General features: G+C 61.8%; 5 protein-coding genes across 5 annotated transcripts; 3 read left to right on the top strand and 2 right to left on the bottom strand.

The window, feature by feature from the left end:
• Nucleotides 1-4: 4 nt before the first annotated feature.
• On the bottom strand, nucleotides 5-1,271 carry PLICBS_007394 (uncharacterized protein; the record flags this gene model as incomplete). Its single annotated transcript, XM_018320823.2, has 2 exons — nucleotides 5-837; nucleotides 896-1,271. The coding sequence occupies 2 exons, from the start codon at nucleotides 1,269-1,271 to the stop codon at nucleotides 5-7; spliced, it is 1,209 nt and encodes a 402-aa protein (XP_018180720.2).
• Nucleotides 1,272-6,006: 4,735 nt separating this feature from the next.
• PLICBS_007393 (uncharacterized protein) lies at nucleotides 6,007-6,648 on the top strand (the record flags this gene model as incomplete). Its single annotated transcript, XM_018320821.2, has 2 exons — nucleotides 6,007-6,279; nucleotides 6,349-6,648. 2 exons carry the CDS (start codon nucleotides 6,007-6,009, stop codon nucleotides 6,646-6,648), a joined length of 573 nt encoding a protein of 190 aa, XP_018180718.2.
• Nucleotides 6,649-8,692: 2,044 nt separating this feature from the next.
• PLICBS_007392 (uncharacterized protein) lies at nucleotides 8,693-9,188 on the top strand (the record flags this gene model as incomplete). Its single annotated transcript, XM_018320820.2, has 2 exons — nucleotides 8,693-8,819; nucleotides 8,974-9,188. 2 exons carry the CDS (start codon nucleotides 8,693-8,695, stop codon nucleotides 9,186-9,188), a joined length of 342 nt encoding a protein of 113 aa, XP_018180717.2.
• A 1,130-nt stretch (nucleotides 9,189-10,318) lies between these two features.
• Nucleotides 10,319-11,194, top strand: PLICBS_007391 (S-adenosylmethionine transporter; the record flags this gene model as incomplete). Its single annotated transcript, XM_018320819.2, has 1 exon — nucleotides 10,319-11,194. One exon carries the CDS (start codon nucleotides 10,319-10,321, stop codon nucleotides 11,192-11,194), a length of 876 nt encoding a protein of 291 aa, XP_018180716.2.
• Nucleotides 11,195-11,491: 297 nt separating this feature from the next.
• PLICBS_007390 (uncharacterized protein) lies at nucleotides 11,492-14,913 on the bottom strand (the record flags this gene model as incomplete). The annotated part of the gene is made up of 6 exons (XM_018320818.2): nucleotides 11,492-11,701; nucleotides 11,755-12,887; nucleotides 12,950-13,160; nucleotides 13,213-14,524; nucleotides 14,592-14,673; nucleotides 14,880-14,913. 6 exons carry the CDS (start codon nucleotides 14,911-14,913, stop codon nucleotides 11,492-11,494), a joined length of 2,982 nt encoding a protein of 993 aa, XP_018180715.2.
• Nucleotides 14,914-16,928: the final 2,015 nt, after the last annotated feature.

The raw sequence follows: 16,928 nt of genomic DNA, 5'->3' as shown, positions 1-16,928 counted from the left end.
ACTTCTATAGCGCTATAAAAGACTGGTCGTCTACCTTTATGGTTCTCTCTTGTCTATTCCAAGCCGTCATGGCAACGTCGGCCACCTCCCGGCCCTTGGAGATGGCAATCTCGTGCCCACCGCCGACCACGTGAACGTCCACGCCGTCCGGACCAAGGACCGCCCTCGAGTCCTCGATCCACTCCTCCTTGACGACAATAGGGTCCTTCTCCGCGAGTATCAGACACATCCGACCGCCCTCCAGGCCAGCGGGTATATCACGCCCGGGACCGCGCCGCCGCGCAAGTTCGTCGCTCAGCCGGACCCAGACCTTGCCGTGCTGCCCGTAGATCGGGGCATTGCGTATCGTGCTCATGTAAGCGCCCACGAAGCCCTCGTTCTCGGCCAGCTGCCATTTGACCACGTCGCCAACCCGCACGCCCGTCCGGCTCTCAACCGACACAGGGACCTCGTCAAAGTCGACATCCGCATCCTCGCCCTCGGGGACGTCGGCGCTGGCCCCGCGCCTCGGCTCCAGCCGGCGGCGCGCCAGGGCCGTGACGAGCCAGCTCGGTAGGATGCCCTGCGTGTAGAGCAGGCGGCTCTTGAAGCTGACGTGCGAGGGTCGGACCAGCCCGCCAGGGCAGATGAGGGTCAGGGACCGAACGAGGGACGGGTGGTAGGCGGCAAAGGAGGCGGCAAGCGCGCCGCCTAGCGAGTAGCCTAGGAGATGAAAGGCGGAGGAGCCGGTCCAGGGAAGCGGTGACGACGCCAGGACGAGGAGGATCTGGGTCGTGTACAGCCGCTCATCGTAGGGAACGTCGACTGGCGCATCCGAATACCCTCTACCAAAGAAATCTAGGCGCTGTTCAGCGACGAGGGTCCTACGCAACCAGCGTTTCCAGATTAGACTCACCAAATAGCATGACTCTGCACCCCCTTTCGACAAACTCCTTGGCCATGTCCCCGAGAGCCACGCACGGTGTCCCAATGCCATGCATCAGCAGGACCTTTTCACCGTCCTCGGGTCCCCATTCAAACACCTTGATCGTCCCATACTCGGTTTCGACATCACGGCCACCAGGGAAGACGTCAGGGGGATACGGCAAAGCAGCCCTCGAAGAAGTCGATCGAGCCGATTCACGGGCTCTCGAGGTGATGTGCTTCCTCGGCCTGGATGGCTCGCCGAGTGCGGGGCGGAGCCAGATGTAAAGTGAAAGACATGCCGCTGCAGTCACGACAGCAGCATCCACCGCGCGGCTCGAGCCGAAGAGGGCGAGGCGATGGGCCATGTTTGCGTCGTTTCCTCACTCGCCGTCCTTGGAATGCTCTTGGTTGAGATGAGCGGTTCGAGGGCGGCCGCTGGGCGAGCGCGCGGCCCAAGCCGAATGAGTGCCGAGGGAGCGGCCTGACGGGCGGGGCCGACGGACTCCGCTGCGCTCAGCGTGCGGGCGCGGACATGCGTATAGTCCGTAGCATACGAGTGAGGGCGAGGAAGCCATGGTGAGCGGGCATAATCACCACCCGTAGCAAGCGAGTGTTGTTTACCGTTGTAGAGGCTCTGAGGCCAGGCCTCATCGTCGTGGGCGCACGATCGTCTACACCTTGTCTGTTCCGACGTTTGGTGGCTGTCGACCAATGCTGGCAATATTCACCATGGCTCCTTGCTGCAGTCGGCGGTGCTGGGCGCTGACTCTCGGCAACAAGGCATCGGACATGGAAACGCCGTTGCGAGTCGGGAGCTTTTCAACGGCACCGCATCCTCGTCCGTGAGGTGGCGCGTCTTGTAACAAGGCGGTCCGCCCACGGCAACTTCCACTCTCGGGCATGAGACTGGCACCAGTTGCCGTGCAGTCGGGCATCTCATCGCCCGTACAACCAGCTCATAGCGCGCAGTTTCTCATCGCATCTGTCTAGCAGAAGTTCATGCCCATCTCAAGTCGCAATGGCGGCGGCGGCGTCGTGCAACAAGAGACTCGCGACCCTGTCTCGGCCGGAGCAGCCTCCGTCATCGCCGGAGGTCTCATTCGGGGCGGAGCGGACAACCCGCGTGGCTGGGGTGCGGGTGGACGGCGGGTGCTCGAGATATTTCGGGAGGCTTGGTTCTTCGATTCAACGCGGACTCCGGGTGGCTGCGCGCCCAGGGCCAACCACGTCCAGCCCCCGTCCCCCCTCCTCGACACGCCGCGATAACCAAACCAGGCCAGTCTGCCTGTGGGGGAGCCGATGCTGCAGCTGAGCGTCTAGTGCATGTTGCAATGCTGGGGGGAGCCCCTCACAGTGAGACACGGGCGCACGCGCTCCTCCGCGTGGTCTGCGAGACGCACCACCCGCCCCTAAAACCGCCGTTGCCGACGAAGGAGGGGGGAGGGAGTGAGGTGATAGTGGACGGTGCGCCGCAAGGCTGGCGGGCGGGACGAAGTGGTGAAGAGAGGAAAAGGGGACCCGCCTCGACGCAAAGAGCGGTGTGTCGCGTTCACGCCCGTTAGGACCCGTCAAAACCTAATGCCCGTCATTCGCTGCAGTCAATCATCTTCAGCGACGTCTGCACATGAGCATCTCGATCCTCTTTTCGCCGGTGATGTCGCATGCTGTGGTCGTTGCGCTGGCTGTGACGGTGAAGCCCATGCGGACGGGCCTCGCCCGGCCACCGCTCTTCGTCCAGCTTGGGCTGAATACACTGCCAGGTTCACAGCTCGCTAGCCTCCGGCAGGTCCGTCCAGATGGAAAGGAGGCTGGCGACGCAGGAACCGGACAGGAAACCCCTGGCCTGGTCTGCCCTGGGCCGCGGCGCTAGGTCAGGTATTGTTGCTCCTCCTTCACGCACCGTCTTGGCTGTCCGGTGGGCAGAAACCGCCCTCTGTATGTCATCGTGCTTTCTGCGGTGCAGCACAATGCACGGCATGCCAAGCGGGCACGCCCAGGAGATGACTCTTCGCCCCGGCCAGGAGCACACTTGTTGGGCTGGACACTTCAGGGCGACGCGTCACTTGGGCCGTCGCTATTACTGGGACCGGCCGAGAAGGGACCCAGATGCCAGGCCAGGGCGCGCCACAACGTGGGGTCGACCGTGGAGGACCCCTCGAGGTGAGGAGTCAGGCGAGACCTGTCCCGAGCACGGCTGATCCGCAAGTTGATGCCAATATGTCTTTCAACTCGTCGAGGGTGCTCCAGCTGCGAAAGGGCAGCGTGCGTTCGTCTCTGTTTTGATTCACGCCGGCATCGTTCAATGTTATTGTCGTTGGTGCCAGCCAGTGTCATTCGTCAATGCCTCAATGTCTCGCCCACGGCCGCTTCCTCTGGCCACGTTTGGCATTGGAGCTGTACAGAGCCACCGCCCTATGACGACGGTGTTTCATGATCAAATCTGGTGCCGTGCGACGGTTTGAAAGGGGCTCTGCTGTTGTACAATCGTGCTCGTCCGTCGGACGGTCGACCTGGATTCACGGTTACTGTCCCACAGAGTGCAGTGCCGGCCGGTTCCAGCTCAGCCCCGGCGGCTGCATCTGCGTCTCCCGTCTGCATCTGGCGCATCGTCAGGCGCTCGCCCGCGGTGCAGCCGGGTGCTCCCACTCATCCACTGCCCATCATCCGGCCTGCCGAATGGCGGAGGGACGATCCGTGCGCCAGCCTGGGGTGGCGTGGCTGACGCCAGCGCCGTCCTGGGCCGTCCAGTCACGTCGACGCTGCACCAAAGATGCACACTTGTTCGCTTGTTCACCACCGCAAGGCGGCTGTGGTTCCCCACACACAACGGGCGGCCCAGTCTCGAGCCCGGTGCGTGCGTCGAGGTGCGTGCTGTCTGCTGCGTGCTGCGCGAGGCGCACAGTGTGATGGATGCGATGGAAGGGGGGCGGGTTTCGTCCCCTCCCAGCCGCCACGCTCTGCACAGCATGCGGCCCAGCCGCCGGCAACGAGCCCATCGCCTTGGGACCTGCTGACGCTGGACGCCGGCGTGGTCCCTCAGGTTCGCCGAGCGGCTTGGAAGCCTTGTCCTCCTTTGCCTGGTGCAACCCGGGTGGGCAGGATGGTCAGCCATCAGCTCGCAGTCGCCGGCGCCGGCGCCGGCGCCCAGCCGATCGCTGCCACCCTCCGTGTTTCGATGCATCAATGCCGCTCGCCAGACCAAGGGTCCAGTCCCTTCTCTGTACTGGCACATTGGGACGGGGACCCAGTGACGGGTTTCACCAGCGGCTGGGCTGGTGGGAGCGTGTCTGCAGGGAGGGGGAGGGAGACTGGGCGAGCTTGACGAGGCCGGCCGGCACAGAATCGATGGGCTCTGGCGCCGGGCCCTGGCGATGGGCTCCTGCATGGGTAATCTCGAGTGCTGGCCAGCAAGGTGCCGTGGGCGCCCAGTGCCCTGCCAGGCCAGGCACGGATGGGCCCCTCCAGGCGAGCTACGAGCGAGCACCAACTTCGTCATCAGTGCACCCTTCCGGCCTTTGCCCTCGACTCGGACGAGCCGGAAAGGGATGGACTGTCCCGGCGCAGCAGCGACAGCACAGCTCGGGGAAACGGGAGGGAGGGAGGAATCCTTCGAGACGAGCCAGACGGGCCAGAGCCGCCTCGGCCTTCTGGAGAGTGAGCTGGAACCAGGCACGCAGCAGAGAAATGGGCCCTGCTTACCCATCGAGGCAGGGACTCGACGCAGGCACGGAGGAAGGGACAGCAGAATGCGGCCGGTCAAGTGACAGGCGGCGGAGGCTGCTGGAATGCGAGGGCCCGCCGTTTCTGGCACTGGGTGTGGCGCCGGAGCGTCACGGTGGTGTGACCGTGTGGCTTCGGTGGTGTGACTGTGCGCCAACGGGCGATACCCTGCCATCTGCCTCGGGGGGGTTGCGACGCTGGCGACGCAGAGGTTCATCGTACCGGAGGCAGCAGCGCTGGTGGCTGCGTGGCAGAGGTACTGGCTACCTGGCCTACCTGCGAGGCGCACACGCGCGCGGCGGCCGTCGGCTGGCGACTGGCTGTGGGATGAAAGCACGCCGCCGCCGGGGCCACGCTGAGCGCCGGCCTGCCTTTCGTCCCTTTTGCCGCGGGCGGGTTGATGACTGTCCTGTGCAGAAGCGACCCGGCGCGGCGCGGGCGCAAGGTTAGGTGGTGGCCTCAGCGGCGGTGGTCAGTCCAGCGGGAGGTGAGCTGGTGACTCCTCATCCGCCCCCGAGCCCGCCCGGGTGCTCCTCTGGCCAGGTGGCGCTCGCAGCGAGCCATCTTCGTCATCTCTGGCGGCTTCTGGCTCCCTCTGGCGGCAGCGCCACTGGGCGACCCTGGCCTGCTCGCCGTCCCTCGTGCGCCAGCCAGCCTGCCTGGGCCGGGGCGTCCCCGACACTGTCCCGCGCACTGTCTCGCCTGCCCACCCCGCCCCAAAATTACAACATTGGCGCCCACCCCTGGCCTTGTGCTAGACCCACTGCGGTCTAGTGGTCTGCATGCCAGCCCAATCACTGCGTGGTGGCGAAGGCGATGGACCCAGCGCTGCCCGCCTCCCATTCGCCGCCTGCGGCATGGCTCCCCATTTCGGGTCCCTCAGGTGCGTCCTCACTCGCTGCAGGCGGCGAGCGAGTGGAAACCCAGCGAGTGGGAGCAAGTGGGAGCAAGTGGCAGCCCCAACCAACAAAAACCCGCCGCACTCGTCCTTTCCAGCCCGGACTGAACCCCCCTTCTCGCCCACTGCCCACCAGTACCTTCTGCGCCGTACCGCTCCCTCCGCTACTCTCCTCCTTTCACCTAAAAGCAAATCCGGTCCAACACCGCTGCATCGCCGCCTCATCTCCATCTCCCTCCATCTCTGCTTCTCTTTCTTTTTCCGACCATCCCCCTCCACGCTACCGCTTCAATACAACGCAGCCATCACGACCTCGCGTTTGTTCAACAGCACACGCTCCAAAGCTAGAAACAACAATCACCTCCAACGCGCCTTGACACCGATCCTCTCCACGACGCCGCCCCCAATTGCCTCTTCGCTTGGCCGCAAACCACACCGATACTGGATCCAACAACCACAGCCTCCGCCCTGGACGACACATGATGGCCTCATACTACCACTACAATGCGCAAACGGCGCACGCCGCCCCCATGTCGCACAACCACCACCACCACGGCGGCGGCGGTCGCAACCGCCGTGCGCCTCGGCTCTCGGTCTCCCAGAACGCGCACAGGCAGTTCCGCGGCGCTCGCAGCATGAAGGACCTCAACGAGTCGGCTGCCCTGTCCGCGTTCCGCATGAAGTTCGAGGCCGGCCGCTCCTTCGAGCTCGAGGACGACCTTGAGTTCTGCCCCAACCTGTTGACCGAGACCGACGTGAGTAGCAGCCTGGTGGAGCCTTATTCCCCCTCGCACAGCAGTGCCTCTGACTGGTCCCCCGAACAGCTGGTTTCCATCTCCAGCGCCTCGGAACGCTCGTCGCTCGCGAGCAACTCGCCCGAGTCCTCGCCCACGCAGCAGCCCCAGACGGTTGCTCCGGGATTCTCTCTCAACTCGTCCTCCCCCGCCTTCATCCCTCCCAGCTTCCACAACCAGCAGTCGAGCATCAAGCTCCACCAGCCCTCGGCCACGCGCGGCCGCAACGCCATCCCCATCATCAACCCTGCGACTGGCATCTCCATGTCCAGCCCGCCGCCCTCGGTGTCGCCCGCCGGCATGCAGACGCCGCTCGGCCGTCGGTGGTAAGAGCATTTTCGGAGTCGCGCCCTCGCGTGTCCTTGATGGATGCGAGGTCGGGCTCCAGCTCTGCCGCCGGGTGTCGTGCATTGTAATCTGAGATTACCGTCTGTTCGTTTCTCGACATCTGCCTCATTTTATGGCGGGCGCACACCAAAGCAAGACAAGAAGCGGCAACACCTTCTCGTTGCGGGCTATGATTCTCGAGGGCGGGTCTGTTATAATACGGCGTGCATCCGTGCTGGTGCCTCTGAGGCACCCAGCTCGACTGCTGGACCGCTGGACGAAGACGACTCTCAACCTCTCCAACCATCTGTACAAGCTCTTTAATCGACATACCGACAAACACCCTCCAACAGATACCCACGAGGACCATTCAGCGACGCGATTGAGAAGGCTCGATGCCACTTTTTCTTCGTTTTGTTTTAATACTTGCCGGATGCACTATTTGGACAAGTTGGTGCGCCCCGCCTCGCGAGATGAGGCGACACCGACACGAACAGGCGTTGTTTTTGTGCACGAAGACCTGCATTTCGGGCCACGTTGTGCTCGGCACCGACGGCGGAGTTGGGACTAATGATTTCGGCATCCCTTCATCCCTTACACTGGCGCGCGTTGCGACGGAGACTTGCTTTGCGGTCTCTGAAAATGTCTTCTTTTACCACCCACTCTTCACGGTCACAGGTCACGACTTCACACCAAGAGGCAAAACCAAAAAACCTTTGAAAAGAACATATAGAAAGGGGAGACTCTTGACGACGGACGAACATCTGGATTTGCGTTCTGTTCGCGTCACATACGGGATTGTTTAGGGCGAGCGGCAGTCGGCACAGACGAGCGGGTGTCTTGATGTTTGCGCGCGCATATCATCCAACTGGAAACGGGCTCTATTGGGATTACGGGGAGTTGGTCGTTGCATTTTGCGTCATTTGGGTTGTTTTGCGAGATCCCCCATGTGCAACTAAATGGGAAAGCGGCTTGTCCATTTTCTGTTTCCTTGTACGTACGGCGGCCAAGGTTGCGTTGCCTATTATCACTCACGGGAGGGGGGGCCATTGGATGAGTTGTCACTGGGATGGGTTTATTATCTCTACTACGGCGAGCATATGGGAGAGGCATGAGGAGGCACAGTTACGACATGATCTGGTTTGCGATGGGGGTTTGTTTGGGATTTCTTGGGCCCTCGAGCCCTGGTGTTACCAATTTGTTGGGGATCTGACGCCTGTCCTGTGTGACGATGGCTGGCATGCTTTCCGGTTATGGCGCTTCAAAGGTTGCGAGATACCGCGGCTTGAATGGCCTGCAGATGAGAATATACGATATGTTCAAGAAGCAGCGCAGTCTTTGCCAGTGAACAGTGAATGAGTGAGCAAGTGAATGAGCGACAGGGCCTGGGGGCTGACCCTGACGCTGGCGGATGGCAGAGGGTGCGTCATGAGCATGCGCCGATGTGGACGTCAGGGGGCCCCGAGAACGCTGGCATTCTCGCCCGTGTCAGGTCCGATCTGGACCCCTCTTGAGGGTCTGCTTGCCATTCCTCGCCCTGGCCTGGGCCGGTGGTAATTGGCAGCTGGTAATTGGCGCACCGGGCAGGCGATCGATGGGCGCGCACGCAGACCCGAGGAGGTCGGACGACGGGGCGATGCGGAAATGGTGACGTCAAGGCCCCGGACAACGCCCTCCTGGTGCACGATTGCGGGCAGATGCCGGTGCTATGGCATCAGCGCATCGGCTGCTTCTGCTGCTACTACCCTCGGCTGCTGTTTTCGACTCTCTTTGTTTTTTCTCTCTTCCTTCTAGAACCGCTATAACGTGTAAATACGACTCAATTGCCCTCCCCCTGCCCTCCTTCGACAAGTTTTCCCTTGGCTTGGGCATATTCCCCTTCCAACCCTGCTACTACTACTACTTAACCCCTACGAGACCTCGACGCTGAGAGCAGCAGTCTGTGTCCTGTCGAATCGGCCGTCACATAAAACGAAAAATACTCGCCACGTACTCTTCGGGACTTCCAATCGCCCAGAATTACTCTTTCATCTCAATCGCTCTCAAGATGATGCCCGCACGGAGTCTCATCACCACGCACACGCTGCGCACGGCGACCATGGGTCGGGCCGTCGTCGGCCGGGGCTTCTCCCTGTCGACGAGCACGCGCCTGGGCCTGAAGGAGTCGTCCAGCCGTACGTTGTCACCTATCTATCCATGTGCCCGCCCCGTTTCCACCCCCCATCCATCTCTTCCTCTCCCCCCTAGCATCACAAACCACCACGCCACGGTGATTGAGCTTGTTGGCCATTGGAAACGTTTGTGAACTGACCATCGTGGGGCGCACAGAAACCGACCAGGACTACGACAAGCACAAGCGCGACTCGCTCGAGAAGCAGAAGAAGGGCTCGGGCCACTGGAAGCCGGAGCTCGCGTCGGACAGCGAGGAGGCCGTCAAGGCGGACCGCTCGTCCAAGGAGGGCGTCAGCGAGCTGCAGGAGCGGACGAAGCGCGCGGCCGAGGAGACGTCCAAGGCGGGGACGAGCGTCCGTGACGGAATGTAGAAGGAATCTTGGGGCTGCGTACTTGCACAGTACGGTACTGCTACGGATCTTACTTGGGACGAAGGGGGGGCTCCGCAAATGGAGCTCACATGTTGGTTTACTGTGGTTGTTATTGTATCTGCCAGAGGGAGAGAGGAGCAGCAGCATGGCCGTTGCGGTGGGCCTTAAGGGGACGCGAGGAGGCTCAACGGACGGATGGGTGCACGGCGTGTCAAAACACAGGGAGGGGCTCAATTGACCCCCTTTTTTCTCTTAATTACGGATTGCGCATTGGATGTTTGTTTGGGGGTGGGTGTGAGGCCAGGTGGTGTAGAGGGGCGTCGTCCTTTTTGCCCTGCATGTGTGAGTCTCGACGGGGGGCTGCGTATGCACACGCCTAGGGGGGCCCAGCGCAGGCAAGCATACGCATGCATCGCTGCTGCTGTCGTGGACTTGGAGCCCCATCTCGGCGCGGGAGAGGTGCATATATGGTTTCACGAGAAGCTCACAAAGGTGTCTCTTGTGCCAAGGACAGAGTGCAGGTGGTGTCGGATGCAGATGTAGTACACTTTGTGGGAGCTTGGCATTTGTTGGTGTCACACTCCAGTCTGTGTCCTGAAGTGAATCGCGTTAACACTCCCCGGACAGTTCAGGGATATAGTCTCTTCCAGAGCAACACATCAAAGCACCGAATTACATCAAATCGATAGGCCTCTGCACCTATACAAAAATCCACTCCAAACGTGCAATGGCTACGACGACGACGAATGCCACCGTTTATGCCGCTGCCCGCGCGGGTACCTTCGGTGCAGGGTAATATGGCGCGTGCCGCAACCACGGAGCTGCACGGGAGTTCGTCGATCTCCGACCTCCGGCGAACGACCCGCTATCGATAACGAACTGGCGCAGCTTCTCGACTGCGTACTCTGCGAAATCCCACCCGCGCCCACTTACAACAGACCACCACCACCCAGCATCAATCCGACCCCTCCACGCGAACCTGCTCACCCTCTTCCGCCCTTGGGAGCTCAAAGGCTCCGGGCCTTTCTCCCCTCCTCTCCTCCCGACACTCGAACTCCCAGGGGAGCGATAGAATTAGAGAAGAAACGAGAGAGGCGCGCTCCGCCCGCCCTCGACCCCACGAAAAAGCCATGTCGTCCTCGTCCTCCTCGCCGCCTCCCTTCCAGTCCGCCCTCCTCGCCGGCGCCCTCGCCGGCACCACCGTCGACCTCTCCCTCTTCCCGCTCGACACCCTCAAGACCCGCCTCCAGTCCTCGGCCGGCTTCTTCCCCTCGGGCGGCTTCTCCGGCATATACCGCGGCATCGGCTCCGCGCTCGTCGGCTCCGCCCCCGGCGCCGCCTTCTTCTTCTGCACGTACGAGGCCACAAAGGGCCTGCTGGGCTCCTCCGGCGGCGGCGGCGCGAATGGCTCCCGCGGCGCTGCCTTGCTGCCCGACGCGGCGACGCACATGGTCGCCGCCAGCCTCGGCGAGGTGGCCGCCTGCGCCGTCCGCGTGCCCACCGAGGTCGTCAAGCAGCGCGCCCAGGCGGGCCTGCACGGCGGCTCCTCTGCCGCCGCTCTGCGCGCCATTCTCGGTCGGTACCCGACGCATGGGCTGGGCGCCGTCTGGCGCGAGATGTACCGCGGCTGGGGCATCACTGTCTTCCGCGAGGTGCCCTTTACTGTCATCCAGTTCCCGCTGTGGGAGGCCATGAAGGCCTGGCGCCGGCGCCGGCGCGGCGACGGCGGAGGGGACGTGTCGGGCGTGGAGAGCGCGGTGTTCGGCAGCGTGGCCGGCGCCATTGCCGCCGCCACGACCACCCCCCTCGACGTCCTCAAGACGAGGGTCATGCTGTCCAAGGAGCGCGTCTCGGTCGGCGAGGTCTTCCGCCGCATGGCCCGTGAGGAGGGCGTGCGGCCCTTCTTCGCGGGCGTCGCGCCGCGCGTCACTTGGATATCCATCGGCGGCGCCATATTCCTCGGAAGCTACCAGTGGGCCATCAACACGATGCGGACAATGGCGTGACACCTCAAGGCGGCGCCTGTACGATACGACGTGAACGAGGAGAACCGAAAAAGAGGTATATAGACGCTTGTACACGGGATCCTGCGCCGTGCGATCCCTCTACCCGCATAGACAGACAGACGGAGGATCAAGAACATTATATCGCTCGCTCCGGGGTCGGTAGGCCCCCCGCCAGCTCATGTACAAACAAACCAGACGAGAGTTCAAAAATAGAATAGAAACACCCCAGAAACACCTCGACCCCTGGAATGCGTTGCGTCCACTGAACATGGCAAGCGAGTAGACATGAGAGCGGTCCTATGACGACTGCGCAGCGGTCCCGGCCTCTGGCGCAGGCGGGCCTGCGGCCGGGGCTGTGCCCTCGCCCTCGGCGGCTGGCGTCTCCGAGGGCTGCTTCAGAGGCTTGATGACCTTACGGCCATTCGCCTTGTAGTAGAGCACAACGTCGTTGCCCCCCTTCCACACATGGGTTCGGATGGTGGCCAGGCTCATCGCCGGGTTGAGCAACTAGAAATATGTCAGCTCGCAAGAAGTTGTAGTGGCCGTGGAGATACGCGTACCTGGTCGTTGCAGTACAGTTCAAGGTATTCTTCCGGCTGCAACGCGTCCTCATCCTCCTCTTCCTCCTCCGGCACTTCCTCGATTCTCTCCGCAACATACGCCAAGATCTTCTTCACGCGCAGCATTCTGTTCGCGTTGAGCCTGTTGGTGCCGTCGGCCGGAGAGATGGGGAGCAGGTCGCCCATGGGGTGCAGGACGAAGGAAATCTTGACGGGGTCCTTCAAAGGAATCTGGTTCTGGAGCAGAACGTCTCCCAGCCACATCGGCGCCTTCTGCTCGATGATGTCGGCATCTCGACCGACATTTTCGACGGTGCCCTCGTAGAGATTTGCGCTACCTCCAGAAGTCTCCTCTTGAATAATGACCTTTGTGCCTGGGGGCAGTTTCAAAACTGGCGTTTCGGTAGGGAGACTCGGCGTAACGCGCGTCTCCACGAGCTTGTCCGGCACTTCGGCCAGTTGCTTGTCATACTCATTGCGGATCTTCTGAACGACGCCAAAGAAGCTGTCGTCAACCTCCTTCTCGTGGTTCGAGGACGATTCCGACTCCTCGGCCTTGTCCTCAGTGACCACCGGCTTCTCCTGGGTGGCTTGGGACAGTGAGCGACCGAGCTTCTTGGAGCTGAAGGACATGCGAAACTTCTTCCCGAAAGGTGTGCTGGGCGATTTGGCAGCGTCGCCGGCCTTCTCCTTGTCTTTGTCTTTGTCTTTCCCCTTCTCATCCGTCGATGTCTTGCCTTCGTCCGTTGCTGGGGTCGCAGCCGGTTTGGCGGATGCGTCAGCGGAGAAGTAGTCGTCCTTTTCTGCAGAGATGCGTCGCTCGGACGGACTAGCCACTGCCTCCTCTGGGACTCCCGGCAGACTCCCAGCGGGGCCGGGACTTGCGAGACCGATTCCGAGGCCTGGTGTCGGAACGTGGAGGTGAGCCCCATTTGCTCGGGGTGTCGTAACCTGATCTTGCCCCTGCAGACCAGGTTCTGGAATATCGATCACTGTCGGCGCGTTGGCTCGTCTAGCGGCTAGTCTCTTCTCAACCTCTTCGTTTAGCTTCTGACGGTATAGCTCGTCTCGTTTAATCTCTTCGTCGATCAGATTCGCAAACAGGTAACGAAGAATCCACCGTCCCAGGCTGACTGCATGCGTGGTCAGCCAAATGATACAGTGAGCCTGGGCATCGTGGGCTCTGGGGCCGTACTTCTCTGGTCTTCTCTAAACTCAATCGGCTCTTGCAGCTGGAGCTCGTCGGCGTAAATCTCGGCATCAAAGCAGTTGAACGGCTCCAGCACCACTGTAAGATTTCCGGAACTGAGATCAACCGAGCACCACGGAGCCACGGCCTCGCGGGTATTGACCAGCTTTTCGACGTCTTCTAGGTGCTGTTTCCCGAAGCTTTGTATGGAGGTACACTGGTAAGGATGTCAGTGATGCCTCCATATGCCATTCCTGGGGTTTACATACAGAAATCAGGTCCCACAAAAGGACATCGCCAGCGGTGTCCAGAGTTAGAACGCGCCTCCTATCGTTGAGCATTTTGTGCTTCAATAGACCAAACTGGCCCTCGATGGTCTCTTCTGGCAGCTGATGAATGGGCTTCACCTCGGGATCTGGCTGCTCGACAATGACCTCTGACCCCCTCCTGGCCAAGGTCTCGTTCAGGGTATTGGACTCTGGGTCAAGCGTGGACCTTGAGGGGAAGACGGCCGTGCTCGATAGCCGCAGAATAGACTCGGAAGGTATCTCCTTCCCCTTGTCCTTGGGGGCGTCGACCTTGGACAGCGATGATTGACGCGGTCGGTGGGACGCTGCCGATGCCGCCCGTTGGTGTCGGAAAGCCTCTGGCAGCTTGATGTCGCCACTCGTATCAACGTCTGCCCAGCGGTTGATGGAGGACCTGTTGGTCGCTGTCCAGATGTGGCCGTTAGCGGCAACCACCTTGGATACGCCAAAGTGCTCTTGGGCGACGGCAAGACTGAGACCATCGTCCATGTCCTCCAGGCTCCCGCGGACGTCGGTCTTTGCTACCAGGCCAGAGCGGTCGCTGCTGTAGAATATGCCGAGGCGGGGGTCGTCCGAGTAGAGGGACCAGATGCTCTCGTCGTGCATGGTAAAGGTGTACATGCATCGACCGCCCTTGACGCTCCACATCTTGATTGTCTTGTCGGCACTGGCACTCAGAATGGTGTCGCCTGCTTCGTCAATCAGAATGGAGCGAATATTATCGAGATGGCCGACGAGCTTGGAGACCCTGGAGCCCGTCCTGGGGTCGTATAGTCGAACAGTCTTCTCCGGCCCGCCGCTGGCCAAGACGTTGCGCCCGACGGCGAGGGCGTAGACAGAGCCCTTTTCGGTGATCTCCTCGCCCTTGACATCAAATTCCAGCGTCTTGCCGGCTCCGTTCAGGTCCCACAGACATATTTTGCGATCGAGGCCGCCGGATGCGACCCAATTGGCGTTGACGTCGGCCGGGGGCGTGGCGACGCACTTGACGTAGTCTGCGTGCTCGCCGATGGTCAGGGCCCGCGTGTTGTCCTCCTGGGAGTGTGGCCGCCACACTTTGACGGAGAGGTCGGACGAGGCAGACACCAGCGCCGTATTGTTTTGCGCCAGGGCGATGTCGTTGATCCAGTGCATGTGCGCCTGGCACTGGGCGCGGAAGGCGGTCGTCGGGCGCTGGTCCGCGGTCTTGGAGGCGCCATCCTGGGCGGCAGCTCGAGAAGGGGCGAGGTTCACATCCCAGGCGCAGACGATGCCGTCTCGTCCACCCGAGTATCTGGAAGGAGGCCGCTAGGTCAGCTGCGGGCGCGGAGGGCTAGGGGCCAACAGGGAATCGAGCTCACAGGATACCGTTGCCCGCGTCGACCGCGAGACCGTTGACGCCTAGGCGATGGCCGCCGGCGGAAGACTTGGCATTCTCGAGGACTGCAAAGAAGAAAAACGACGGGTTAGAGCAGGGTCCTGCAACACACAGTTCGTCGCGGTCTCAATGTCTCGGGTGGCTGCGCGGAGCTGGTCCTACGACAACGGTGCGGGGCTGGCGACGAAGACGGCGATGAGGAGGCACCGCCGACCCGTCACGACAGCGGACCGACGACACGACACGGCAAGGCGCGGCGCAGGCGACTCACCGTAGCTGATGCGTTGACGCGCCTTCTTGGCCATGGCGTGAGGGCTGATTGCGATGGCGTGTCGGCGGTTGGCGCAGAGCTGGGGGATCAGCTCGAGCGGACGCGGGAGTGCGGTGCGATGAGGGATGACGATGGGGTGCAGCGTAGTGAAGGCCAGCGGCGTTGCAGCGCGGGTCAAGGTGCTGGTAATAGGGTAGCTGCCCGCTAAAAGGCTAAGGAGGGCAGGGGCGTCATCAGCGCAGCACGACACGCACGAGCAGATGGATCGACAGGCGGCGGGTTGGGGCAAATCTGGGGTCCGCCAGCCAAGGGTTCGCCAGATTGGCAGTCTTACGTCGCATTGGGGCGGACGGGGAAGCAATGGAAGCCTCCCAGGGCAGCCGTCCGGCCCTCTCAGGCCAGGGGGGGGAATCGAGCCAGTCCCAGTTCCATCCATGGATGTGCTGTGCCCCCACATCCACTAAGGTATGGACGTCCACGGGTGGTCTGACAGCGGCCCCAATGCGTGGTGGGCGATGCACTAAAACCGCCAGGCCTGCAGGATTAGCACGGCGCCTATCAAGTGGGCGATGCGCCCGAGGTTGTATCGAAACTCGCGCAGCTTGCACTCGTCAGTCAACTGTCCGCGCAGCATCCCTTCCCGAGTCGGTGTCTGTCAGTCCGTACAGGAACCCGTTCATCATGTACATGTAAATGCGATCTAGGATAGCATATTGCCGCTGTCAGTGGAACCGTCATGCTGTCCCCGCCCCCGAGTTCCTCTGGTCGCCTGTCCGCCGCGCCTTTCCCACCATGCGGGGAACCATGGCCTTGAGATATTAGCCGGTTCGAGGCCGTATTTCTCCTAAAGTGACGTGCATCAATGTTCGCGTTCCAAGCCCTTGCCTGGACGCGCGGGCGTTTCTGTCTCGCTTTGTGGCCCTGCGCCCTCAACGGCGGCGGCGTGTAAGTCGTCCTCCGCGCGGGCCGTTGTGCAACGTCAACACCACCTGCGGTGGCTTGCCATGGGCAAACTGGGCTGCAGAATCGTGACGCAGGGGACTTTTGGGTATTCGCTTGAGTTGCTACTTCATAACTTCATACATGGTTCTCGAACCTCGTTGACCCGACCCAATGGTAACCTCGAGTTGTTGGGCTGTCCAGCTTCCAGCCTCTTCGCTTGACCGTCTTGTCCCGCTTTGGAACAAATATGAAATCGTCCGTTTTGATAACCCCTGTTCTTTGATCATGGCGGCGAGCCAACCTGCTTGGATGTCGGGGCCGATGCAGTCGCCGAGTCTGGTCGCTCCCCATGGCCCCGGTCGATGGCCCGAACCACCTACATCACCACGCAGCAGTTGCATCCAACAGGACACCACCTGGCGGAATGGAATCTCTTATTCGCGTCGCAATCCGCGCACTGATCCTCGCTGTGGATAATCTCTTCCCGTCGGCCGGGGCAGTCCTCACGGAAGCACCTCGTGCTCCCCCTCATGACCTGGTGCTTGCATTTGTACTGGACAACGATCTTGGAGCACATGGTCGCGGCAGGGAACGGAACGTTGGCAAGCGATTGCGGCTGAGTCGTCGATGCCAGAGTGCGCGCTTCCGTCAGGGCCGGTAGGTCAGTTGCCCGCAGGGGCCGTGCAGGGCGTCATGGTCCCGCAGGGCGACGGTCTGGTGGGAGGGAGAGAGGATAGGTAAGCTGATCAAGGTGAGGTACGGTAATAGGTGTTATGTAGGACGTCGTAGTATGCGGAATGGAAAATCGCAGCATGCGAGGTGGTTGCGATCTGCCCGACTACTTAAACGCCAGAGGTCTGCCCACGACACGAACCACGAGAGGCAGTCGTCCTGTCCATTGGCCGAGGCCACGTAATGGGGGGCCTCGTCGCCACGGAGTCATGCAGAAGCCGGGCATCCGGCGGCGACACACATGGAAGAGCGTCGCAGTACCCTTACCTAGTACCCAACCTACAGTGCTGCTGCTGCTGCTGCCGCAGTCTGTAGCGAGCTGGTACTGCAGGTACAGTAGCATCAGCGGCCTGGCAAGCTGGGGTACCTCGGTGC

This window comes from Purpureocillium lilacinum (assembly GCF_023168085.1).
Source record: "Purpureocillium lilacinum CBS 284.36 DNA, scaffold_5, whole genome shotgun sequence".
NCBI classification, from domain to species: domain Eukaryota; kingdom Fungi; phylum Ascomycota; class Sordariomycetes; order Hypocreales; family Ophiocordycipitaceae; genus Purpureocillium; species Purpureocillium lilacinum.
This window is presented reverse-complemented; position numbering and strand designations above follow the sequence as displayed.